At 46.2% G+C, this 26,553-nt stretch overlaps 1 protein-coding gene and 1 long non-coding RNA gene across 4 annotated transcripts; one reads left to right on the top strand and one right to left on the bottom strand.

Annotated features, from left to right (window-relative positions):
* Positions 1–1,576: 1,576 nt before the first annotated feature.
* On the bottom strand, positions 1,577–6,402 carry LOC112247845. The gene is made up of 3 exons (XR_006080184.1): positions 6,249–6,402; positions 2,556–3,000; positions 1,577–1,697 (listed from the first exon to the last, which is right to left on the bottom strand). It is a non-coding gene; the product is annotated as an uncharacterized LOC112247845 (long non-coding RNA).
* On the top strand, positions 5,301–24,949 carry LOC112247848 (histone-lysine N-methyltransferase SETDB1-B-like). Of its 3 annotated transcripts, none has more exons than XM_042307938.1 (25): positions 5,301–5,428; positions 6,400–6,603; positions 7,439–7,608; positions 7,745–7,788; positions 11,087–11,192; positions 11,348–11,521; positions 11,645–11,849; positions 13,046–13,119; positions 13,377–13,567; positions 13,812–13,941; positions 14,264–14,417; positions 14,961–15,104; positions 15,277–15,613; positions 15,789–16,050; positions 16,549–16,639; positions 16,803–16,919; positions 17,010–17,179; positions 20,687–20,944; positions 21,103–21,264; positions 21,794–21,963; positions 22,198–22,217; positions 22,380–22,519; positions 23,343–23,596; positions 24,193–24,281; positions 24,463–24,949. In XM_042307938.1, exons 1-25 carry the CDS (start codon positions 5,412–5,414, stop codon positions 24,578–24,580), a joined length of 3,801 nt encoding a protein of 1,266 aa, XP_042163872.1. In that variant the 5' UTR covers positions 5,301–5,411; the 3' UTR covers positions 24,581–24,949. The 3 variants fall into 3 exon arrangements, with proteins under 3 accessions (XP_042163872.1, XP_042163873.1, XP_042163876.1); XM_042307939.1 differs by having other exon boundaries at positions 22,380–22,504; XM_042307942.1 differs by lacking the exon at positions 5,301–5,428 and adding an exon at positions 5,981–6,102.
* The last annotated feature ends 1,604 nt before the right edge of the window (positions 24,950–26,553 follow it).

Genomic DNA, 26,553 nt, shown 5'->3' on the forward strand with positions numbered 1-26,553 from the left:
AACACTAGACACTGCTATAGGACAAGTGGTGTAGTACACATGATGAACACTAGACACTGCTATAGGACAAGTGGTGTAGTACACATGATGAACACTAGACACTGCTATAGGACAAGTGGTGTAGTACACATGATGAACACTAGACACTGCTGTAGGACAAGGGGAGTGTAGTACACATGATGAACACTAGACACTGCTGTAGGACAAGTGGTGTAGTACACATGATGAACACTAGACACTGCTGTAGGACAAGTGGTGTAGTACACATGATTAACACTAGACACTGCTGTAGGACAAGTGGTGTAGTACACATGATGAACACTAGACACTGCTGTAGGACAAGTGGTGTAGTACACATCCTGGGGTGGCAGGTAGCCTAGTGGTTAGAGTGTTGGGCCAGTAGCCAAAATGTTGCTGGCTCGAATCCCCAACGTGAAAATCTGATGTTCGGCCCCTAAACAAGGCAGTAAACTTACTGTTCCCTGGTAGGCTGTCATTGTAAATAAGAATGTGTTCTTAACTGACTTGACTAGTTAAATAAAGGTTCAAATGAAAACATGATGAACACCAGGTAGAGGAAGAGAGCTGATAGACCCAAGATGCAGTCGTTTCTACTTCCCTATGTACACGCACATATAAACAAAGACACACTATTATAATATACTTTAACCAATTATGCAGCAGAGGCTCTAAACTTGCTGCAACTTCATTAAGTGATATCAATCCATCTGTCATCCATCAATTCACTTCTTTACATGTGGTCTGTGTTACTTAATTGGCAAAGAAACAAAATCCAACTCTGCCTTGATTGGGTTGTATCCATTTCCATCCCTTCCTATTTTATCAGTGGTCAGAGAAACACAGAGATCTATGGCCAGGGATCAGTTTCCTCTCCCCTCGTCCCCTCCTCCTCTCTCGTTCACAGCCTGGGGGTGAAATGGGATGGAATGCTGGAGGTGTTGGAGTAGGGCAGATAGGATTACTCCTTCCTTCTCAGGTTGGTCAGTAGTATCACTCTGGTGGGATTGTACCTTGATGTTCCTTACATCATACACGCTTCTGTGTGACATCATTAGTGGTCTGAACATGAATATGACATGATAATTATTTCCCTACTCCTTCATTTTCTCTGTCTCTCTCTCACTTTCCTCCCTCTCTTCACCTCTCCTGGACGCCACTCCCAACCCCCCTGGGGATGGACAAACAGATGGACGTACTCAGTCACACTTGGCACCTGTGTCCCATGAATAGTTAAAGAGGGGTTTGGTGACTATCAGGCCGTAACTGAGATTAGAACAGCCAGCAGGACTCAGTCCGTGGCATGATGCCTACCCTCTGGTGGAAACGTAGACTTGGGTGGAAGGGAGAAACAAAGCAAACAACTGTCAATCTGTGGGTAAACAAACACATGACTGTACATTAGACCTCTGTGCCTGTGTGTTCATCCAAAGGGATGTATATGTATATACAGTATGGAGAGGAGACATTGTAGCTGTGTTGTGTGTTGGTGTTTTGATGAGGTGTTTAAACACTGTAATGCACCTTCACCTTCCTATAGATATACCATTACCTGGCACAGGTGTGAGTACACGTGTCCTCTGCATGCTGAAGCTCGTAGAATATCTGGCCTACAAGTAGAGTGGATTGGGTAGGGTGGTAGGGACATTGGGGAATAAAGTAGGGGCCATTGAGTAGGACTAGGAGAGAGAGAGAGAGAGAGAGAGAGAGAGAGAGAGAGAGAGAGAGAGAGAGAGAGAGAGAGAGAGAGAGAGAGAGAGAGAGGAGAGAGAAAGAAAGGGAGAGCGGGAGAAGGAGAAAGGGAGAGCGGGAGAAGGAGAAAGGGAGAGAGAGAATGTAGACTTAGTTTGACAACAAAACAAAACAATCAAAATGAAAGAAAAGCTGATCAGGACAAAATAAGGTAGAGGAATTGAAAAAGGATATGATGCCTTGGTGGCAATTCACTTGAGACGGTGGTGGAAACTGATCCTGACCAAAAAGATGCAGATTGCTTCCTGTACTCTGATGCCACTAGAGAGACACTCACACAAGTGGAGAGTACATCAACCCTATGCAAATAAGAGAGGGGGGACAGGGACAGCAGAGAGAGAGAAGGGGAGAGGAGAGAGACAGCAGAGAGAGCGAGAGGGGAGAGGAGAGGAGAGAGAGAGCAGGAGAGAGAGAGAGAGGGGAGAAAGAGAGAGAGAGAACGAGAGAGAGAGAGAGAGAGAGAGAGAGGGCTGGACCCTGAGCAGTATGGTCCAGAGGGAAAGGCATTGAAGCAAGAGGAGATTCACACAACTTAAACTGAACAGGAAAACAGATCCTAACACGACGTAGATAGAGAGAAGACTAAAGAGACGTCTTCTAGAGAAGCATAGACAGCATTAAGACCCTTCATTAGAACAAGCTACGATTCTAGGTTGTTAGAACAAGTAGATAGACACAAAAGGACGAACGAGAGAGAGATAGAAAGTTTGGATTCTAGTGTTGTCCAACACCAAGCAGCAAAGGATACTTTAAAAAAGGCTTTCTACCTATATATTTGTTTTTACCTTTGTCAGTCTGCATCAGCCTCAATTGGATACGAGAAGTCATGGACCCTCCTCTCCTGCCGGTGGCCAGGATGGAGGTGGACGTGGACCTGGGCTTTGCTCTCTTCTTTGTCTTTCTACTGTGTTCCTTCCTGCTGTTCACCATAGTGCGCTGTGCCCAGATGGTCCTGAACCCCTACAGCGCCATCTCTGTCGCCGCATACCAGAATACGGAGGAACAACCTGAGGAGTGACCTCAGTCCACACTGGGCAGGAAATAATGTGAGCATAGTGGAAGAACCCTAGACCAACTGTGGCTAGTGTGCTGAAGGTGGGAAGTTTGGTTTCGTAGTTAGACTTGTGGGAATCAAGAGGAGCAGGAAGCACATGAAGGGAGTGGTACTTAAAAGTTTGGAGAATTCATCAGTCCACAGATCTGGAGATGAACATCACACACCATGATAACCTGGAAAACAGGAGCAAATGGGACCATGAGGATTTCAAATTGTTACAGTACAGTTTATGTTTAGGCAATGTGCTTTTGGGAAAGTCTACAGTTGTCAGCATGTCATGGACCAGAGTCAGATAAACGTAGGAATGACCACCATTTTAGTTGTTGTATTCCTAATCAGCCACTGTCATATTCACATCTGCTTTCCATTAAAACAAATAGGCGAAGCCATGATAGAAAGTTTCATGACAATAAAAAGCATACTTGAATGTCTGTTTAATTTGTGATGTTTTTACAATATGCCGTCTAGGTTATAATAATAATAATTGATTACATTTCAAATCAAATCAAATGTATTTGTCACATACACATGGTTAGCAGATGTTAATGCGAGTGTAGCGAAATGCATGTGCTTCTAGTTCCAACAATGCAGTAATAACCAACAAGTAATCTAACCTAACAATTCCAAAACTACTACCTTATACACACAAGTGTAAAGGGATAAAGAATATGTACATAAAGATATATGATTGAAAAAAAAATCCTACAATGTGATTTTCTGGATTTTTTTTCTCATTTTGTCTGTCATAGTTGAAGTGTACCTATGATGAAAATTACAGGCCTCTCACCTTTTTAAGTGGGAGAACTTGCACAATTGGTGGCTGACTAAATACTTTTTTGCCCCACTATACCTATGTCTCCTGATTACAAACCAAGTAATATTACTTATAGGTCTTCATGCACTCTTGAGAATCTTGACGACCTCTAAATGGAGTCAGACAGCAGTGGTGAGCACTCTGAGATTGAGCCAGTCCAGGATTACCTGCAGCGACAGAGCAGGCACTTCGAGTCACACGGCCAGGGGCTCAACCTGTGGTGTGCTTTGCTCTCCGGAGCAGGGTACCGCTAAAAGGGGTGATCAGTGGGGTAGTGTTGAGTATAGAGGTGGATCAAATGAAAAGGAATATTCCTTGTGTTTGTGACGCCTGCCGTTTGGTGAGACCTGGTGGCAATGGCGAGACTGACAATACCCTGTCAGTTTTGTTGAGCTTTGACACAGAGTTTCTACCTCATAAGGTCTGGTTAGGTTATATTTGATATTCTGCGAGGGCCTGTTTCGAACCTACTTTGGTGCTTTAAGTGCCAAAGATTCAGACACATTGCAGCAGTGTGCAGAAGGGAGATCCCATGATGTAAAAAATGTGCAGGAGGGTAGTCAGAGGGAGTGTACAGCTGGCATAGAGAAAGCACTGTCTATCAATTGTGGGGGTTCCCATGCAGCTGTGGATCTGAAGTGCCCTGTGAGAGGGAGGCAGGTTGAGATTGCCAGAGTTCAAGTGGGGCAGAAAGTTTCCTATGCTGAGGCAGTGAAGAGAGTAGAGGATAGTTCAATGGTGAGTGAGTCAACTGGGAGGCCACCAGTGAGTAGGCCTGAAGAGACAGAGCCGGAGAAGATGAGTTTTTAGAAAGGTTGGATTTATTGCGTAATATGGTGGTGGTCAACTGCACTGATGGAGCGGAAAAGCACCTCCTTTGGCTGCGTTTCCTTCCAGTTCTTTGCTGCCAGTGACTGGAACTGATTGCAAAAATCACTGAAGCTGGAGACTTATATTTCCCTCACTAACTTTAAACATCAGCTATCTGAGCAGCTAACCGTTCGCTGCAGCTGTACATAGTCCATCTGTAAATAGCCCACCCAATCTACCTACCTCATCCCCATATTGTTTTTATTTATTTTTCTGCTCTTTTGCACACCAGGATCTCTACTTGCACATCATAATCTGCTCATCTATCACTCCAGTGTTAATCTTCTAAATTGTAATTACTTCGCTACTATGGCCTACTTATTGCCTACCTCCTCACGCCATTTGCACACACAGTATATAGACTTTTGTTTTTTCCTATTGTGTTATTGACTGTATGCTTGTTTATTCCATGTGTAACTCTGTGCTGTTGTTTGTGTCGCACTGCTTTGCTTTATCCTGGCCCGGTCGCAATTGTAAATGAGAACTTGTTCTCAACTAGCCTACCTGGTTAAATAAAGGTGAAATAAAACAATCACAAAATATAGATGGTAGTTGCAGCAGAGAAATATTTGCGTGTCAGAGATTTTAGTGCAGAAGATCTACAGGAAGTTTCGAGAGAAGGGTTCCATCCGACCAGGCTGACAGCCTGCAATGCTGTAGGATCGTTTAGTGCCAAAGTAATGGGATGGGCTGATGGTTTTGGGGGATAGTGTATAGCAGGGTTTGATGGTGCAATTTAAATTTTACCACATTCCCCTTTTTTGATCAAAATGTGCAATCCGCATTCCGACCTGCTAAGGGCAGCAATTCGCAACACAGCGTCTAGTCTGCCGGAAAGCCACAGGAAGAAGAAGTTGTATGCGGGGTATTGTGAAGCTTTCTAGCTGAATGACTGGATAAATGGACAATAATGATGGGTGAGTTCATTAACTTCCAATAAAAATTGTCTCGGTTCATAAACAGTTTTTAGTTGCAGATGCATTATACGGTGAGCGGATATAGATTTAGAGAAGGCAACTACAAAAGACTGAACTGCTTGTAAGCATAGTTAGCTAGTCTCCCTCCCCAGCTCAGTAACTTTCGAGTTAGCAAGATTGTTTGAATAAACTCAACTTGTCCGATAAATGAAGATCCACTGTGATTATGTGCACAAAATCACTTACTTTAAAAAGTGCATTCCCCCGGGAATGTAATTTAAAGCTACGACAGTACAATATTTCTGACTGCTAAACGTGTCTTCTCCGCGCACCGCGGTGTGCTAACATTTTGCCGATGTGACGTTTGGGAGTTGTAGTTTAAATTGTTCACTAAGTGCCCCCCCCTATGTTAGTATGATATACAAATGATGTAAAATGTTTTTGATTACAATAGCTTTCATTACAAATAACGGGTTTCAAATGTTTATTTTGATCTTCTAAGATTAGATAAATACGTTTATTTATAAGACTACAACTACCACGAGCACCGTCGATGTCCCTGAACAGTGGTCATTTCAAAACAATGCGACGATCACATGAAATTGAAAACACCAATGCATGACCTTTGTTACAATATAAACTACCCAGGGTGATATTTTAAACAGATTGTACAGGTGAGTTTTAGTCCCAACGTGTTTAATCAGCCCTGAAATTACAACGATGTTCAGAATACCGTGTAGTTGGCTAGCTAGCTAGTTAGCTAACAATAGCTTGATCAGTAACAATGTAATCTTAGCTAACTCTATAAAATCTCTCTCACTTTCTTTGCCTCATCTTCACTCCGTTCTTTCTGTCTTCTACGCTCCTCCCGTTGTTTTCTTACTCTCCCTCCCTGTATGTCTCAACCCCGGTCTCTCCATCGTTCTCTGCCTGACCCCCGTTCCATCTCTCTCACTCCTGTCTCCCCCCAGGATGGAGGTGGAGGGCTGGGACTCTGGTCTGGAGGAGGAGCTGGGTGTGTCTCTGGAGGAGCTGAGTAAGTGGATTGAGGAGGAGGTGGAGAGGAGTGAGGCAGTCCGCCAGAGGAAGGCCCAGCTGGCTGAGCTCAAAGAATGGGTGGAGCAGAAAGAGAAGGAAGAGGAGGTGGTGGACAAACTCTTCAACAATGCCAACCAGTGAGTGTGTGTGTGTGTGTGTGTGTGTGTGTGTGTGTGTGTGTGTGTGTGTGTGTGTGTGTGTGGGGGGGGGGATTATGTTTTGTTTCTTTCTCAGGTTCATAGTAGAGTGGAAGACTTTAGTGTGTGTGTGTCTCTGTGTCAGGTCTATAGAAGAATGTGAGGCCCGGCTTACTGTAAAATAGTGTAAAGGGTTGTGCTGATCGAATCAGGATAAGTATGAGACTGAGTCACCATTTGTATGCTATGTATTTTTTATTAGCTAAGTAATAAGTGGTAAATGCAATGTTCATATATACGGGTCTGCTGTAACACCACACAGGGCAAACAGAGAACTGGCCAACACCCTAAAGATATCTTCTGACAGTAGTAGTTCCTGCTTCCGATCTGGCCTGTCAGAGTAGAGATCAAGTGTGGTTTAAACTTACTCGACCTATGTTGATTGTTGGCGCCCCAACTGGACCCAGCCCCCGGGCACTCCCATTGGCAGGTGTAGTTGTTGCTGGGTAGAATATCTATGCGCTCATACCCTAAATACCGTACAGTTATCTCACATCTGGTTCTTGTTACTGCTAAGTTTGAGTTCTAACAAAAGACCGTCTGTTTAACTGCCTACGTGTTGTACGTGTCTCCCACAACTCATGATAGCTGCCTACACCTCAAGGCCAGCCACAGCCTTTCCGCTAGTCACATCATATGTTGCAAAATGTTGCTTTTAACATACACAGACACCCTCATGATAGGCCAAGCATATTTTCAATCCTCACAATAGGACTGGTGTGTGTGTGTTAGTGTCTGTGTGATTCTCTCCATTGTGTGTGTGTGTGTGTTTCAGGTCCATAGTGGAGTGTGAGGCTCTGGTGAAGTCCACCTACAGTAAAATGGGTCTGGTCTACAAGGACAGCTCTTCAGAGGATGAGGGTGGAGTGGGAGGGGTTCAGTCCTCTGATGTCATAGAAATTGACGATGATGATGACGATGATGATGTCATCGCTGTGGGCTTACGTACGTACTGCCACTTACTCCCAGTGAGCCAAACAATATTTTACCAAAGGAAACCTGTCCAGAGGGGCAGCTCCAGGATAAGACACATGAGTGAATGTCTAACCTGGTTTCTTTTCTCTCTTCTCTTTCCTCTCAGTGGTTCCACCCAAGAAACCTGGGATACCTGTCCATGATGCAATGGTGAGAACAAATAATTAGTCAAACACACACTCGTGTTAATTGACCCTGTTATCTGCAGCTTTCCAGTGTTCCTCCCAGCTGGTGTTGAAGCTTGTAACTCTCCCTTCGCTGTCTCTCTCTCCCTTCGCTGTCTCTCTCTCGCTCTCCCCCTTCGCTGTCTCTCTCTCTCTCCCTTCGCTGTCTCTCTCTCTCTCCCTTCGCTGTCTCTCTCCCGTCCCGTCTCTCTCTCTCTCTCCCGCCCCGTCTCTCTCTCCAGCCCTATCTCTCTCTCTTCCCCATATATGCATGCATACATACAAACATACATACATACATACATACATACAGTGCCTTGCGAAAGTATTCGGCCCCCTTGAACTTTGCGACCTTTTGCCACATTTCAGGCTTCAAACATAAAGATATAAAACTGTATTTTTTTGTGAAGAATCAACAACAAGTGGGACACAATCATGAAGTGGAATGACATTTATTGGATATTTCAAACTTTTTTAACAAATCAAAAACTGAAAAATTGGGCGTGCAAAATTATTCAGCCCCTTTACTTTCAGTGCAGCAAACTCTCTCCAGAAGTTCAGTGAGGATCTCTGAATGATCCAATGTTGACCTAAATGACTAATGATGATAAATACAATCCACCTGTGTGTAATCAAGTCTCCGTATAAATGCACCTGCACTGTGATAGTCTCAGAGCTCCGTTAAAAGCGCAGAGAGCATCATGAAGAACAAGGAACACACCAGGCAGGTCCGAGATACTGTTGTGAAGAAGTTTAAAGCCGGATTTGGATACAAAAAGATTTCCCAAGCTTTAAACATCCCAAGGAGCACTGTGCAAGCGATAATATTGAAATGGAAGGAGTATCAGACCACTGCAAATCTACCAAGACCTGGCCGTCCCTCTAAACTTTCAGCTCATACAAGGAGAAGACTGATCAGAGATGCAGCCAAGAGGCCCATGATCACTCTGGATGAACTGCAGAGATCTACAGCTGAGGTGGGAGACTCTGTCCATAGGACAACAATCAGTCGTATATAGCACAAATCTGGCCTTTATGGAAGAGTGGCAAGAAGAAAGCCATTTCTTAAAGATATCCATAAAAAGTGCCGTTTAAAGTTTGCCACAAGCCACCTGGGAGACACGCCAAACATGTGGAAGAAGGTGCTCTGGTCAGATGAAACCAAAATTTTACTTTTTGGCAACAATGCAAAACGTTATGTTTGGCGTAAAAGCAACACAGCTCATCACACCATCCCCACTGTCAAACATGGTGGTGGCAGCATCATGGTTTGGGCCTGCTTTTCTTCAGCAGGGACAGGGAAGATGGTTAAAATTGATGGGAAGATGGATGGAGCCAAATACAGGACCATTCTGGAAGAAAACCTGATGGAGTCTGCAAAAGACCTGAGACTGGGACGGAGATTTGTCTTCCAACAAGACAATGATCCAAAACATAAAGCAAAATCTACAATGGAATGGTTCAAAAATAAACATATCCAGGTGTTAGAATGGCCAAGTCAAAGTCCAGACCTGAATCCAATCGAGAATCTGTGGAAAGAACTGAAAAATGCTGTTCACAAATGCTCTCCATCCAACCTCACTGAGCTCGAGCTGTTTTGCAAGGAGGAATGGGAAAGAATTTCAGTCTCTCGATGTGCAAAACTGATAGAGACATACCCCAAGCGACTTACAGCTGTAATCGCAGCAAAAGGTGGCGCTACAAAGTATTAACTTTAGGGGGCTGAATAATTTTGCACGCCCAATTTTTCAGTTTTTGATTTGTTAAAAAAGTTTGAAATATCCAATAAATGTCGTTCCACTTCATGATTGTGTCCCACTTGTTGTTGATTCTTCACAAAAAAATACAGTTTTATATCTTTATGTTTGAAGCCTGAAATGTGGCAAAAGGTCGCAAAGTTCAAGGGGGCCGAATACTTTCGCAAGGCACTGTACATACATACATACAGTGGGGCAAAAAAGTATTTAGTCAGCTACCAATTGTGCAAGTTATCCCACTTAAAAAGATGAGAGAGGCCTGTAATTTTCATCATAGGTACACTTCAACTATGACAGACAGAATTAGAAGAAAAAAATCCAGAAAATCACATTGTAGGATTTTTAATGAATTTATTTGCAAATTATGGTGGAAAATAAGTATTTGGTCAACAACAAAAGTTTATCTCAATACTTTGTTATTATACCCTTTGTTGGCAATGACAGGTCAAACGTTTTCTGTAAGTCTTCACAAGGTTTTCACACACTGTTGCTGGTATTTTGTCCCATTCCTCCATGCAGATCTCCTCTAGAGAAGTGATGTTTTGGGGCTGTTGCTGGGCAACTTGGACTTTCAACTCCCTCCAAAGATTTTCTATGGGGTTGAGATCTGGAGACTGGCTAGGCCACTCCAGGACCTTGAAATGCTTCTTACGAAGCCACTCCTTCGTTGCCCGGGCGGTGTGTTTGGGATCATTGTCATGCTGAAAGACCCTGCCACGTTTCATCTTCAATGCCCTTGCTGATGGTAGGCTTTGTTACTTTGGTCCCAGCTCTCTGCAGGTCATTCACTAGGTCCCCCCTTGTGGTTCTGGGATTTTTGCTCACCGTTCTTGTGGTAATTTTGACCCCACGGGGTGAGATCTTGCTTGGAGCCCCAGATCGAGGGAGATTATCAGTGGTCTTGTATGTCTTCCATTTCCTAATAATTGCTCCCACAGTTGATTTCTTCAAACCAAGCTGCTTACCTATTGCAGATTCAGTCTTCCCAGCCTGGTGCAGGTCTACAATTTTGTTTCTGGTGTCCTTTGACAGCTCTTTGGTCTTGGCCATAGTGGAGTTTGGAATGTGACTGTTTGAAGTTGTGGACAGGTGTCTTTTATACTGATAACAAGTTCAAACAGGTGCCATTAATACAGGTAACGAGTGGAGGACAGAGGAGCCTCTTAAAGAAGAAGTTACAGGTCTGTGAGAGCCAGAAATCTTGCTTGTTTGTAGGTGACCAAATACTTATTTTCCACCATAATTTGCAAATAAATTCATTAAAAATCCTACAATGTGATTTTCTGGATTTTTTTTTTCATTTTGTCTGTCATAGTTGAAGTGTACCTATGATGAAAATTACAGGCCTCTCTCATCTTTTTAAGTGGGAGAACTTGCACAATTGGTGGCTGACTAAATACTTTTTTGCCCCACTGTACATACATACATACATACATATGTATATACAAACACTGGTGGTAGTTAAAATTCAGAAAGAAGTTTGAACAATATCCACATGTATGTGTTCATTGTTTGTGTATCCTGTAGTTTAAGGAGGCGTCGGCAGCTCTCCAGCGTTCCTCCCAGCAGGTGTTGAAGCTGGCCCAGACAGTCAACAAGAACTCTTCTTCCGGGCCTGCTATACAACAGCCAGGTAATGGCACCAATGTGCAATTCTATATGTCTGTGATTGATGTATTCCTCTGGGTCGCTAGGTGGTGTTCTCTCTTCAGTGTTGTCCATGATGGCAGTGTCTTTGTGTGTGTACATACTGCACAAACGTTCACATGCATTCTTTATTTTGTGTAGGTGGCCCAGTGCCGATGCCAGCGGTGTTTGTGTCCCAGGCCACGCCCAGGAACACACCCACCCAGCCTAACCCCTCCCTGAAGGATGATGAAATCAGACTGGAGATGAGTCTTCTGGGGAAAAAACGTACCAAGACCTGGCACAGTGGAATGCTCATCGCCATCAACCCTGTCGGTGAGACATGCATACACACACACCTCTCCACACACACACACACACACACACACACACACACACACACACACACACACACCTATGCACATGGTGAAGTTTGACATTGAATATGTGTGTTTGTAGGTAATGGTTACAGTAAGTACAAGGTGAAGTTTGAGAACAAGGGGAAGAGTCTACTCTCTGGGAACCACATAGCGTTTCACTACCACCCCACCCTGGAGAGGCTATACGTGGGAGCCAGGGTGGTCGCCAAGTACAAGGACGGCAACCAGGTCTGGCTCTACGCTGGCATCGTGGCAGAGATGCCCAACAACAAGAACCGCATGAGGTGAGAAGCTGTGTGTGTGTGTGAGCATGTTTCAAATATCCTCTGTGTGTTTGGTTAAGGGTTGTGAAGCTGTATCAACAGTTGTCTATGTGTGTCTGGTGAAGGGTTGTGAAGCTGTATCAACAATTGTCTATGTGTGTCTGGTGGAGGGTTGTGAAGCTGTATCAACAATTGTCTATGTGTGTCTGGTGAAGGGTTGTGAAGCTGTATCAACAATTGTCTATGTGTGTCTGGTGGAGGGTTGTGAAGCTGTATCAACAGTTGTCTATGTGTGTCTGGTGGAGGGTTGTGGAGGGTTGTGAAGCTGTATCAACAGTTGTCTATGTGTGTCTGGTGGAGGGTTGTGAAGCTGTATCAACAATTGTCTATGTGTGTCTGGTGGAGGGTTGTGAAGCTGTATCAACAATTGTCTATGTGTGTCTGGTGAAGGGTTGTGAAGCTGTATCAACAATTGTCTATGTGTGTCTGGTGGAGGGTTGTGAAGCTGTATCAACAGTTGTCTATGTGTGTTTGGTGAAGGGTTGTGAAGCTGTTTCAACAATTGTCTATGTGTGTCTGGTGGAGGGTTGTGAAGCTGTATCAACAATTGTCTATGTGTGTCTGGTGGAGGGTTGTGAAGCTGTATCAACAATTGTCTATGTGTGTTTGGTGAAGGGTTGTGAAGCTGTTTCAACAATTGTCTATGTGTGTTTGGTGAAGGGTTGTGAAGCTGTTTCAACAATTGTCTATGTGTGTCTGGTGGAGGGTTGTGAAGGGTTGTATGTATCAACAATTGTCTATGTGTGTCTGGTGGAGGGTTGTGAAGCTGTATCAACAGTTGTCTATGTGTGTCTGGTGGAGGGTTGTGAAGCTGTATCAACAGTTGTCTATGTGTGTCTGGTGGAGGGTTGTGAAGCTGTATCAACAGTTGTCTATGTGTGTCTGGTGGAGGGTTGTGAAGCTGTTTCAACAGTTGTCTATGTGTGTTTGGTGAAGGGTTGTGAAGCTGTTTCAACAGTTGTCTATGTGTGTCTGGTGAAGGGTTGTGAAGCTGTTTCAACAGTTGTCTATGTGTGTTTGGTGAAGGGTTGTGAAGCTGTTTCAACAGTTGTCTATGTGTGTCTGGTGGAGGGTTGTGAAGCTGTTTCAACAGTTGTCTATGTGTGTTTGGTGAAGGGTTGTGAAGCTGTTTCAACAGTTGTCTATGTGTGTTTTAGGTTCCTGATCTTCTTTGATGATGGTTATGCCTCCTACGTGACCCTGCCTGAGCTCTATCCTGTCTGCAGACCAAGTAAGAACCCTCCTTTCTGTCTTCATGTCCTCTCTTTCCTTTCAATATGCTCTCTTTTCTCCTATCAATCTGGTTTTGGGATGTGACCTCAGCTTACCCTCTTCACATCTTCTCTCACCATCTCTCCTCTTCCTCTCCCCCATTGTCTTCTCTCACCATCTCTCCTCTTCCTCTCCCCCATTGTCTTCTCTCACCATCTCTCCTCTTCCTCTCCCCCATTGTCTTCTCTCACCATCTCTCCTCTTCCTCTCCCCCAGTGAAGCGTACATGGGAGGACATAGAGGATGCATCGTGTAAAGACTTCATAGAGGAATATATAACGTCATACCCCAACAGGCCCATGGTGCTGCTGAAGGCAGGCCAGGTCATCAAGACAGAGTGGGAGGGGACATGGTGGAGGAGCAGAGTGGAGGAGGTGGACGGCAGCCTCGTCAAGATCCTCTTCCTGGTATGATGACATCATCACTGGGATTTGATTACCAGCCAACATTATTTATAGTCTGATTTAACATGACGGTCGCAGCATGTTATAAACAGGGATAGTTTAGTTTCTGGTTTTGAATCACGTTTTTATACTACTTCTGCTGACACTCAACAAAATGTGAAAATAAGGTAGATAAGATAAAGCAATTAAATGACTGAAAAGTAATCTCTGTGGTAATCCGTTTGTATGGTTATGTTTTCTCCTTCAGGATGACAAGCGTAGTGAGTGGATCTACCGCGGTTCAACCAGGCTGGAGCCCATGTTCAATCTGAAGACCAACTGTGCCAACACCCAGGAGAAGAAGATGGCTGGCCAGCAGAGGACACGCCCCAGCATGGGTAACACTCACTCTATTCAATCAATCATTTGATATATGAACAATCAAACCAATCACTTAACCAATCAATCCATCTTTAATAACCCAGCAGGATCACATATTATACTGTACATGACGGAACCTTGACCTGTCCTTCATTGGATAACTCTAGTCTCTACTTCATTGGATAACTCTAGTCTCTACTTCATTGGATAACTCTAGTCTCTACTTCATTGGATAACTCTAGTCTCTACTTCATTGGATAACTCTAGTCTCTACTTCATTGGATAACTCTAGTCTCTACTTCATTGGGATGTCGTTAACCATTTGCTCTCTCTCTGTAGGAGCATTGAGGACCAAGGGCCCCGTGGTCCAGTATCACAGTGGGGGGAACACCATAACCCCCAGTGGGACCCCCACTAAATCCCCCCATCCCCTCTCCCCACCCTCCTCTATCCCTCCTACACCCTCCCAGCCCAATCAGCTTGCACGAACAGAGTGAGTATCACACACACACAGTGTAAATCTTGTGACATTCCTTGAAAATGGACATCCTCTCTCCCCTCTCACTGCTATATTTACCCCTTTTCTCCCTGATCCCCCTTCTTCCCTCCTGTTCCTCTCTCTCCTCTCACTGCTACATTTACCCCTTTTCTCCCTGATCCCCCTTCTTCCCTCCTGTTCCTCTCTCCCCTCTCACTGCTACATTTACCCCTTTTCTCCCTGATCCCCCTTCTTCCCTCCTGTTCCTCTCTCTCCTCTCGCTGCTACATTTACCCCTTTTCTCCCTGATCCCCCACTTCTTCCCTCCTGTTCCTCTCTCTCCTCTCACTGCTACATTTACCCCTTTTCTCCCTGATCCCCCTTCTTCCCTCCTGTTCCTCTCTCTCCTCTCGCTGCTACATTTACCCCTTTTCTCCCTGATCCCCCACTTCTTCCCTCCTGTTCCTCTCTCTCCTCTCACTGCTACATTTACCCCTTTTCTCCCTGATCCCCCCCTTCTTCCCTCTTGTTCCTCTCTGTCTTCCACACCCTCAACAGTCCTAAGTATCAGATGGCTAAGAAGAGTACTTCTCCATACATTCCCACGCCAGGAGGCTCTCGCACTGGATTGGCCAGTAATAGCCACGCCCCTAAAGCCATGCAGCCCCAACCTCCAACTGGTTCTCCTGGAAACTCATCCAGGTGAGAGGGGGGACAGGAAATGTATGATCATAAAAAAATCATCAAATCTGCATTAATTAGTTCCCTTCTACTGCTATTGAACATAATCTCTTACTAAAGAGCCACACTCACAAATATGCAGTTTTATAGGAATCTATTCGTAACTCTACTTCACTCTCGTACCCCCCTCCAGAATGTATGTCCTTCAGACTGGCAACATCCAGACTCTCACGTCCCTACAGCCTATCCAACACCAGCAGCAGTCTCTGCCCCCTCCTCCCCAAGCCCCTCCCACCGCCCCCGCACCTGCAGTGACCCCATACACCTTCAGTAACGACCGGATTCCCAACGAGCCCTCATACCGTGCCCCCACAGACCGCATCTTCTACCTCCCTCACACCTGCCAGCCTGCTTGTCTCAACCGTATCCGGCCCTCCAGACCAGATATGCACCGGGGCAGGAACCCCCTGCTCACCCCTCTACTGTACGAGTTCAGACGCATGACGGGCCGACGGAGAGTCAACCGCAAGGTAAAGACAGAAAAAGAGCTTTGAGAAGTATTTATCTTTCAGGAAGCAGGAATTGGATTATTATAGGGGGACAGATTTTGGTATTAACTATCTTTCATCCCCCCTCTCTCTCTCTCTCTCCCCAACCACTGCCCCGTCCGTCTGTCTCTCTCCCTCTCCCCAACCCCCCTGTCAGATGTCGTTCCATGTGATCTACAAGTCTCCTTGTGGGCTGTGTCTGCGCAGCATGGCAGAGATCCAGCGCTACCTGTTTCAGACGCGCTGTGACTTCATCTTCCTGGAGATGTTCTGCTTGGACCCCTATGTCCTGGTCGACCGGCGCTTCCAGCCCCAGAAGCCTTACTACTACATTCGAGACATCACCAACGGCCGCGAGGACATTCCCCTGTCCTGCGTCAACGAGATCGACATCACACCACCCCCCGACGTGGCCTACAGTGAGGAGAGGGATTTCTCAATCAGTATATAGGCCTTGAGTTACTATAGAGGCCTCAATCAAACGATTACCCATCAGAGCGCTAGGTCTTCCTGTATAGTACGGGCCAATGGTGGTGCACTAGCTACACAACACGTAAGGAAAGGGAGATACCTAGTCAGTTGTACAACTGAATCCATTCAACTGAAATGTGTCTTCTGCATTTAACCCCTCTGAATCAGAGCTGCCATAATTGGACATTCCACGTCTTTGGCGCCCGGGGAACAGTGGGTTAACTGCCTTGCTCAGGGGCAGAACGACAGATTTTTACCTTGTCAGCTCAGGGATTTGTTCTAGCAACCTTTCAGTTACTGACCCAACGCTCTAACCACTAGGCTACCTGGAATAGGGAGTCAATTGATACTCAGTTGAGATGAAGTCATAAAACTGGAACATTAGTTCCAATTGTATGGTGAAGAATTCCTGAAGACGTCAGTGACTGATGTCTGTGTGTTCCCAGGTAAGGAGCGTATCCCTGAAGACGGAGTGTTCATCAACACCAGTCCTGAGTTCCTGGTGGGCTGTGACTGTACCGACGGCTGCAGGGACAAGTCAGTACTATGCCTCTTGACCTTCCTGTGACCCCCCCTCATCTGGGCTCTGTCTTCTGCATGGCCTCCACTACATAGATTTCACCTGTCCAATTGTTAAATCAGGGATTCATTTATTTAGTCAATTGAAAGTGTTGAAATTGGGATTGTGTGTGTTGTGCAGGTCCAAGTGTTCGTGTCACCAGCTGACCCTGCAGGCCACAGCCTGTACCCCTGGAGCACAGATCAACCACACGGCTGGATACACACAAAAGAGACTGGAGGAGTGTTTGCCCACCGGGTGAGAGACGCACACAAACAACACACACAGCCACAAACACAGACATCCCTCTTACTAATCTCTCCCCCTCTCCGTCCTTCCCCCTCTCAGGATTTATGAGTGTAATAAGCGTTGTAAGTGCTGCAGTCAGATGTGTACTAACCGTCTGGTGCAGCACGGTCTGCAGGTGAGGCTGCAGCTCTTTAAGACCCAGAACAAAGGCTGGGGCATCCGCTGTCTGGACGACGTGGCCAAGGGGTCCTTCGTCTGTATCTACGCAGGTACGTCGCTGGGTGGTGTGGTGGAGGAGGGGACAGAGCGGTGTTATAGCAGGCGTTACACATGGATAACAGTATGTACTGGTATTCACATTGCATTACATGTAGGACGTGGACTGCATAATAAGACCAGTCATTAACATTCATAACAGCACATGGCTCCTTGTCAGTGTATATAATTGTTTAAATGCCTACATGTGAATGCAGAATGAATACCAATGTAGAAAGTCTTGCCCTATTTCCTTTACTTCCCTTCTTCTCTTCTCTCTCGCTCTCCTCTCACATCTCAATTTAATTCAGGGCTTTAATGGCTTGGGAAACATGTTTACATCGCCAAAGCAAGTGAAATAGATATAAACAAAAGTAAAATAAACAATCAAAAATTAACAGTAAACATTACAGTTTCAAAGGATTAGAGACATTTGAAATATCATATTATGGCGATATACAGTGTTATAACAATGTACAAAAGGGAAAATACATGTAAATATGGGTTGTATTTACAATGGTGTTTGTTTTTCACTGGCTGCCCTTTTCTCATGGCAACAGGTCACACATCTTTCTGCTGTGATGTCTCACTGTGGTAGTTCACCTAATAGATGTGGGAGTTTATCCACATTTGATTTGTTTTCAAATACTTTGTGGATCTGTGTAATCTGAGGGAAATATGTGTCTCTAATATGGTCATACATTGGGCAGGAGGTCAGGAAGTGCAGCTCAGTTTCCACCTCATTTTGTGGGCTGTGTGCACATATCCTGTCTTCTCTTGAGAGCCAGGTCTGCCTACGGCGGCCTTTCTCAATAGCAAGGCTATGCTCACTGAGTCTGTACATAGTCAAAGCTTTCCTTAATATTTGGTCAGTCACAGTGGTCAGGTATTCTGCCACTGTGTACTCTCTGTTTAGGGTCAGTCACAGTGGTCAGGTATTCTGCCACTGTGTACTCTCTGTTTAGGACCAAGTAGCATTCTAGTTTGCTCTGTTTTTTTGTTAATTACTTGACACATTGGAAATAATTATCTTTTTGTTTTCTCATGATTTGGTTGGGTGTAGTTGTGTTGTACTGGGGTTTGTGAACAGAGCCCAATGGCCAGCTTTCTTAGGGGACTCTTGTCTAAGTTAATCTCCCTGTAAGTGATGGCTTTGTTATGGAAGGTTTGGGAATCGCTTCCTTTTAGCTGGTGGTAGAATGTAACGGGTCGCTTCAGGATTTTGATCATTAGTGGGTATCTGCATAATTTCACTTCTGCATGGATTATTTGGATGAGTCTCAATTTGGTGTTTGTCCCATTTAGTGAATTCTTGGTTTGTGAGCGGACCCCAGACCTCACAACCATAAAGGGCAATGGGCTCTATAACTGATTCCAGTGTTTTTAGACGGATCCTAATTGGGATGTCGAATTGTGTGTTCCTGTTGATGTCGTTGAAGGCACTTCTTTCCTTGTCTCTCAGTTCACAGCTTTGTGGAAGTTACCTGTGGTGCTGATATTTAGGCCGAGGTATGTATTATTTTTTGTGTGCTAGAGCTACGGTGTCTAGATGGAATTTGTCTTTGTGTTCTTGGCATCTGGACTTTTTTTGGAACAGCGTTTTTGTATTACTGAGATTTTACTGTCAGGGCCCAGGTCAGATTCTAGTAGGGTGAGGCCGGGTGCTGCAGACTGTCCTCGCCAATTCGTTGATATATATGATGAAGAGGGTGGGGCTCAAGCTGCATCCCTGCCAGGAGATGAGCTGTAGGTGTATCTACCGTAGGAGTCTCCTCGAAGCCAACCATTGACTATGTAGAGACCCAGCATGCGACAGAGCTGCAGGAGTTGTGACCCATTTTTATTGTTTTTTTTGTCATAGTTGTGTCTACGGGGGCACATTTGGGAGGGAATACTGTCACCTCCAGGTAGGTGTTTGTCCCCCTGTGTGCTGAGGGTGTCCGGTTCCTGTCCAGTTCTGGCATTCAGGTCACCACAGACTAGTACATCTCCCTGGGCCTGGAATGGTTGATCTCCCCCTCCAGGTTGGAGAAGCTCTTATCGTTAAAGTATGAGGATTCTATTGGGGGGATATAGGTAGCACACATGAGGACATTTTTCTCTGTTGGGATAGTTTCCTTATTCATTTTTGGCCAGGTGTAAATTGTTCCTCTTTTGACTAATTTAATCTGAGTCCGTTGGCTCAGCGCTACACCAAGTTAGCATTCCCCTGAGTGTCTTTCCTGTTCCACACCTGGTAGTTCAGTGGATGGGACTACCAGCTCTCTGTAACCTAGAGGGCAACCAGCGGGTTTGTCTCCTCTATACCATTTTTCTTGAAGATTACAATGTCTGTATTTCCACTTTATTTGTAGTCTGGGTTCCTGTTCTTTAGACCAAAGGCAGATGAACTCAGACATTGTATATACCAGGATGAGATGGTAAAACCTTTGTGTTCCATAGTGTCTAGTGTTGTTTTTGTCTCTCTCTCTCCCTCCCTCTCTTCTCTCTCTCTGCCCTCCATGTCTTCTCTCTCTCCTCCCTCCCTGTCTTCTCTCTCTCCTCCCTCCCTGTCTTCTCTCTCTCCTCCCTCCCTGTCTTCTCTCTCTCCTCCCTCCCTGTCTTCTCTCTCTCCTCCCTCCCTGTCTTCTCTCTCTCCTCCCTCTCCCTCCTGTCTTCTCTCTCCCCCTCCCTCCCTGTCTTCTCTCTCTCCTCCCTCCCTGTCTTCTCTCTCTCCTCCCTCCCTGTCTTCTCTCTCTCTCCCTCCCTGTCTTCTCTCTCTCCTCCCTCCCTGTCTTCTCTCTCTCCTCCCTCCCTGTCTTCTCTCTCTCCTCCCTCCCTGTCTTCTCTCTCTCCGCCCTCCATGTCTTCTCTCTCTCCGCCCTCCATGTCTTCTCTCTCTTCTCCCTCTCCGCCTCCCTCTCCGCCCTCCCTGTCTTCTCTCTCTCCGCCCTCCCTCTCTTCTCTCTCCTCCCTCCATGTCTTCTCTCTCTCTGCCCTCCATGTCTTCTCTCTCCTCCCTCCATGTCTTCTCTCTCCTCCCTCCCTGTCTTCTCTCTCCTCCCTCCCTGTCTTCTCTCTCTCTCCCTCCATGTCTTCTCTCTCCTCCCTCCATGTCTTCTCTCTCCTCCCTCCCTGTCTTCTCTCTCTCCTCCCTCCCTGTCTTCTCTCTCTCCTCCCTCCCTGTCTTCTCTCTCTCCTCCCTCCCTGTCTTCTTCTCTCTCTCTCTCCCTCCCTCCATGTCTTCTCTCTCTCCGCCCTCCATGTCTTCTCTCTCTCCTCCCTCCCGCCTCCCTCTCTGCCCTCCCTGTCTTCTCTCTCTCCTCCCTCTCCGCCTCCCTCTCCGCCCTCCCTGTCTTCTCTCTCTCCGCCCTCCCTGTCTTCTCTCTCTCCGCCCTCCCTGTCTTCTCTCTCTCCGCCCTCCCTGTCTTCTCTCTCTCCGCCCTCCCTGTCTTCTCTCTCTCCTCCCTCCATGTCTTCTCTCTCTCCGCCCTCCCTGTCTTCTCTCTCCTCTCTCACTCTCTTCTCCCTCTCTCCCCCAGGTAAGATTCTGACAGATGACTTTGCGGACAAGGAGGGTCTGGAGATGGGAGATGAGTACTTTGCTAACCTGGACCACATAGAGAGTGTGGAGAACTTCAAGGAAGGGTATGAGAGTGAGGCCCACTGTTCAGACAGTGACGGGAGTGGGGTGGACATGTCCAGGCTGAAGAACCCCCCCTCGTCCTCCCTGGCTTTGCAGAACAAGACCCTTCCCAAACCCCCCCAGAGAACGAATGCTGCCAACCCCGCTGGCAAAGGTGAGGGGTCACAATTTAGCAGTCTAGAAAGAGTCTGACTTTTACTTTTGACCAGAGCCAAAGTAGTGCACTATATAGCAATTATGGTGCCATTTATGATTCACATTGAGTCTGAAATGACACCTTTTGCCATTTTACGACTTCCTTCTCTCCGTCAGCGCGGGGTGCTGGTGGCGACTCCTCTAAGGATGGGGATAGTGATGAAGAGTCGAACAACGACAAAAGTTCAGACGACACGTTTGTGAAGGACCCCTACTACAGCTCCAGCTCTGTGTGGAGGAGCTACACCACCCGTCGCCAGGCCAAGGGCGTCATGGAAGGTGTGTGCGCACTTAACTGAACCCCCAGTTGTCACGCTGGGCCTGCAGTAGGAAGTTATGTTAAAGGCCCACTGCAGTCAATGTGATATATATATATTTCCACACTGAGGTTGGTGTAAGAGCTATTTGAAAAGACCTCCTGAAAGGTCAGCCTGTTGTGGTGGGATGGAGTTTTGTCCTGCCTGATGACATCACCAAGCGGTTAATAAGTTAATAAGAAAGAGTTCCAAACATCTCTGCCAATAACAGCTAGTTATCTGTTTCCTCCTCCCCACTTGCCAGGATCAACTGGGGATCCTTAATAAATACACAAATACCCTCAGACAGTCCTAGCAAGATTCATGCTTGAGAAATTGCCATTTTCTAGAAACGTTTATAACATTTTTTACTATTTTAATTGAAAACAATCACAGTAAGATACTTAATTGTTACCCAGATATATTTGATATTGAGAAAAGCAGCTGAACCTTTTTACATGTTGCAGCGTGATGTAAAATGATATTTATTTGGTCTGTCCCCCCCCATCCAGGGAGCCAGGACAGTAAGGATGGGATGAGTGTGTCAGTGGGGGAAGGAGGACAGGAAGCCGCCCCCATGCCAGAGGAGAGTGGGAAGAGTAAAGTAGCGTCCTGGCTCACCAACCAACCCTCTACCTCCCAGGCCACCGTTAAGATGGAGGGACTGAAGATAGAGAAGAAGGTAAGGGGGGGGGGTGTGAGTAGCCCATATCCATCTCAGCTATTTTGTGTAGATCCTGTTACATATATTAGGATAATTCAATCATCCTCGATCTCTTGCTTTCATCTCCTGGTGTTCTGATTGGGCACCCTCTCATGTGATGATTGATTCCTTCTCATGTTTATTCATGAGTGATTTGTGTTCCGGTGCTCTGGTTGGATACTGATACACCTTCTCCTGTGTTCTCTGTTCTAGGAGCCCGGGGACCAGAAAAGGTACGTAATGAATGATTGTGAAATGTAATTTCAACCTCTTTAACTCTGGCTTGGCCCTTTTAGGCCTGTGTTGCACAATGTCAAATATACCTGGTAGAATGTGCCATAGGAATAACATTCGATAACGTTGTGTGACTCTGTAAGTGTGTTTGCCCTCCGCAGTCAACAATCAGTGAAGACGGAGGGAGGGAAGAGACAGGATGTGATGACGCTGTCGGACAGTGATGACGTCCAGACCATCAGCTCTGGATCTGATGACAACAAGGAGAGAGAGAAACGCACACAGGGTGAAGATGGGGGAGGTAGGGAGAGGAGAGGATGGGGGAGGAAGGGGGAGAAGAGGAAGGCAGAAGGGAAATGCACACGGGGAGAAGATGGGGGAGGGTAGGGAGAGGAGAGGAAGGGGGAGAAGAGGAAGGCAGAAGGGAAATGCACATGGGGAGGGAGGGACGTGCACCGGTTTAGGAGGAAATTGGAGGGGGAGGAAGAATGGGAGACGGAGGAGAGGATGAGGGGGCAGGGGGAAGAAGAAGAAGAAGAATGGGAGACGGAGGAGAGGATGAGGGGGGGGGAAGAAGAATGGGAGAGAAGGATGAGGGGGCAGGGGGAAGAGAAGAATGGGAGACAGAGGAGAGGATGAGGGGCAGGGGGAAGAAGAAGAATGGGAGACAGGGGAGAGGATGAGGGGCAGGGGGAAGAAGAAGAATGGGAGACAGAGGAGAGGATGAGGGGGCAGGGGGAAGAAGAAGAATGGGAGACGGGGGAGAGGATGAGGGGGGGGAGGGGGAAGAAGAAGAATGGGAGACAGAGGAGAGGATGAGGGGGCAGGGGGGAAGAAGAAGAATGGGTGGAGGGGAAAACACAGGTGAGGAGAGGGGGAATTTGGGGCTGTGGGTTCATAGATCTGTGTTTTATCAGGTATTGCCAGACCTGTTCATGTGGTGCTTCTCCCTGAATTCACCCTTTCTCTTCAAATCAAATGTATTCATATAGCCCTTCGTACATCAGCTGATATCTCAAAGTGCTGTACAGAAACCCAGCCTAAAACCCCAAACAGCAAGCAATGCAGGTGTAGAAGCAAGCTCTTCTCCCCTTCATCCTCCCTCTCCTTGCCTCCTGTCTCAGGTGCGGTGAAGAGGCAGGTGGCTGTGAAGTCCACGCGAGGCATTGCTCTGAAGAACTCCCATGGCCTGATGGTGAAGACTGGAGGGGCTGGGATGGGGCCAGGGGGAGGCCCGGGGGGCCACGGAGGGGCACAGGGTAAGGGTGGGGACGGGGGAGACAGTGGACCTAAAAACACAAGGCAGTTCTTCGATGGCGAGGAGTCCTGCTACATCATCGACGCCAAGCTGGAGGGCAACCTGGGGCGCTACCTCAACGTGAGTGTGATACGTGTGTGTCACTTTCCATTAACCGGTAATAGCTGGCTTTTGTCAGCCGATAAATAACATTTCCGCCGGCCAATAGAAAAAATCCCAGTGCGAAGTTTTTGCCTATTCAATGATGGAAATACAGTTGACTGGTCATGCTTATCGGTTTATCACACGCGTACAGCATACAGATACAGTCTTTTAGTGGAACATCTGTCAGACAGTGGAAGAGCTGCTGCTGCAGCAACTTGTGCTGCTTTCAAGACACTTGGGAACTCGTAAAAATACAAGGTCAAATCATAACGTCCGTGAACTTCAGGTCGGAAAGTCGGAGCTCTAGAAAGAGACCCGAGTTGGAATTCCTTGTTGGATGACCATTCAAAACAATTGTTCCGAGTTGGAGCTAATTTTTTCTCCAGTTCCCATTTATCTTGAACTCATTTAAGTCAGAGATTTCCGAGTTCCCAGTTGATTTGAATGCTGGCATCAAACAGCAACAGAAGGCACGCTTCATCAGTGCGCAACATTCCAGTTTGCAATGGAGACTATATGCATTTTGACAAAGGGAATTAAGCTCTCTCTCTCCTCATCTCTCCCCCTTACAGCATAGCTGCAGTGCTAACCTGTTTGTCCAGAATGTGTTTGTAGACACACACGATCTGCGTTTCCCCTGGGTAGCCTTCTTCGCCAGCAAGTGAGTGTTCTGTATTAGACATGGTTACATAGACTTGGTAGAAGCCTGTTACTCTGATAAAGAAATATGTATTATTTGAAATGTGGTTTTGTGCTGAGCACTTGTGAATGTTGCGCGTTGACCACTGACTCGTCCACTAAAGTGTGTGTGTGTGTGTGTGTGTGTGTGTGTGTGTGTGCAGGCGTATCCGGGCGGGGACAGAGTTGACATGGGACTATAACTACGAGGTTGGCAGTGTGGAGGGAAAGGAGCTACTGTGCTGCTGTGGCTCAACAGAGTGCAGAGGAAGACTGCTATAAGAGACCCTCTATACCTCCATCTCATCCCTCTATTTCTTCATCTTATCTCGGAGTGCAGAGGGAGTTCTGCTGGAAGAGACCTCTAACTCCGTCTCCTCTCTGAGTGTAGAAGAAGCCTGCTGTAAGGACACACTATGCTAGATGGGACACCTGCACCCACGAGTCTGTCCATGTTTCTCTTTTGTTCCTCCCCCTCTATCTTTTTTTCTGAATTGTTTGGCTGCCTATTGCTGACGTATTGTAATTCTTTACTGTTTTGTCTGTATGCCCAGTTGTCTGTATGCCCAGTTGTATTTGACTGTCTGTGAATTCAGACACAAACTGTGCTCTTCTCACAACTGAATAAAATCCTGTTTTTTACACATTCCACATAGTTTTTAATGTTTTATACAGAAGGATTACAGTGTACCTCAGGCCTAGATATCATTTGTGCTCATTACATCTGTAGTAGTATTTCCCTCAGGAAAGCAGGAAACAACTTTCATAGAGACTGACTCCAGTGTCTCAAAGCCACCAGACAGACACTGGAGCAGCCAGTGATGTTGGACTCTGTGGATGAGATGTCTGTAGATGAGCCTCTGTGGACATGGGTCTTCATACATGCACACTGAGCAAAAATATAAACGCAACAATTTCAAAGATTCTACTGTTACAGTTTATATAATGATCAGTCAATTGAAATAAATTCATTAGGCCATAATGAATGATTTCACATCACTGGGAATACAGACATGCATCGTTAGGTCACAGATACCTAAAAACCAAAAGGGAGGGGTATATGGATCAGAAAACCAGTTGGTATCTGGGGTGACCACCATTTGCCTCATGCAGCGCGACACATCTCCTTTGCATAGAATTGGTCAGGCTGTTGATTTTGGAATGTTGTCCCACTCCTCTTCAATGGCTGTGCGAAGTTGCTCGATATTAGTGGGAACGGGAACACGCTGTCAATCCAGAGCATCCCAAACATGCTCAATGGGTGACATCTCTGGTGAGTATGCAGGCCATGGAAGAACTGGGACATTTTCAGCTGCCAGGAATTGTGCACAAATCCTTCGGATATGGAACTGCATTATCATGCTGAAACCTGAGGTGATGGCAGCAGATGAATGGCAAGACAATGGGCCTCAGGATCTCATCACTATCGCTGTGGATTCAAATTGCAATCGATAAATTGCAATTGTGTTTGTTGTCCATCGCTTATTCCTGCCCATACCATCACCCCACCGCCACCATGGGTCTCTCTGTTCACAACGTTGACATAAGCAAACTGCTCGCCCACACGATACCATTCAGTTGAAACTGGGATTTATCCGTGAAGAGCACACTTCTCCAGCATGCCAGTGGCCATCGAAGGAGAGTATTTTCCACTGTAGTCAGTTACGATGCAGAACTGCAGTCAGGTCAAGACCCTGTTGAGGACAACGAGCATGCAGATGAGCTTCCCTGAGATGGTTTCTGACAGCTGTCCGGGTGGCTCATCTCAGACCATCCCACAGGTGAAGAAGCCGGATGTGGAGGTCTTGGGCTGGTGTAGTTACACGTGGTTGTGAGCCTGGTTGGACGTACTGTCAAATTCTCCAAAACGACTTTGGAGGCAGCTTATGGTAGAGAAACGAAAATGTAATTATCTGGTAACAGCACTGGTGGACATTCCTGCAGTCAGCATGCCAATTGCACACTCCTTCAAAACTGTAGCATTGTGTTGTGTGACAAAACTGCATATTTTAGAGTGGCCTTTTATTGTCCCAGCACAAGGTGCACCTTTGTAATGATCATTCTGTTGAATCAGCTTCTTGATATGCCACACCTGTCAGGTGGATAGATTATCTTGGCAAAGGAGAAATGTTCACTAACAGGAATGTAAACCAATTTGTGCACAACATTTGAGAGAAATAAGCTTGTTGTGCGTATGTAAAATTTCGGGGATCTTTTATTTCAGCTCATGAAACATGGGACCAACCCTTTACATG

Source organism: Oncorhynchus tshawytscha, linkage group LG03 (assembly GCF_018296145.1).
Source record: "Oncorhynchus tshawytscha isolate Ot180627B linkage group LG03, Otsh_v2.0, whole genome shotgun sequence".
Taxonomy (NCBI): domain Eukaryota; kingdom Metazoa; phylum Chordata; class Actinopteri; order Salmoniformes; family Salmonidae; genus Oncorhynchus; species Oncorhynchus tshawytscha.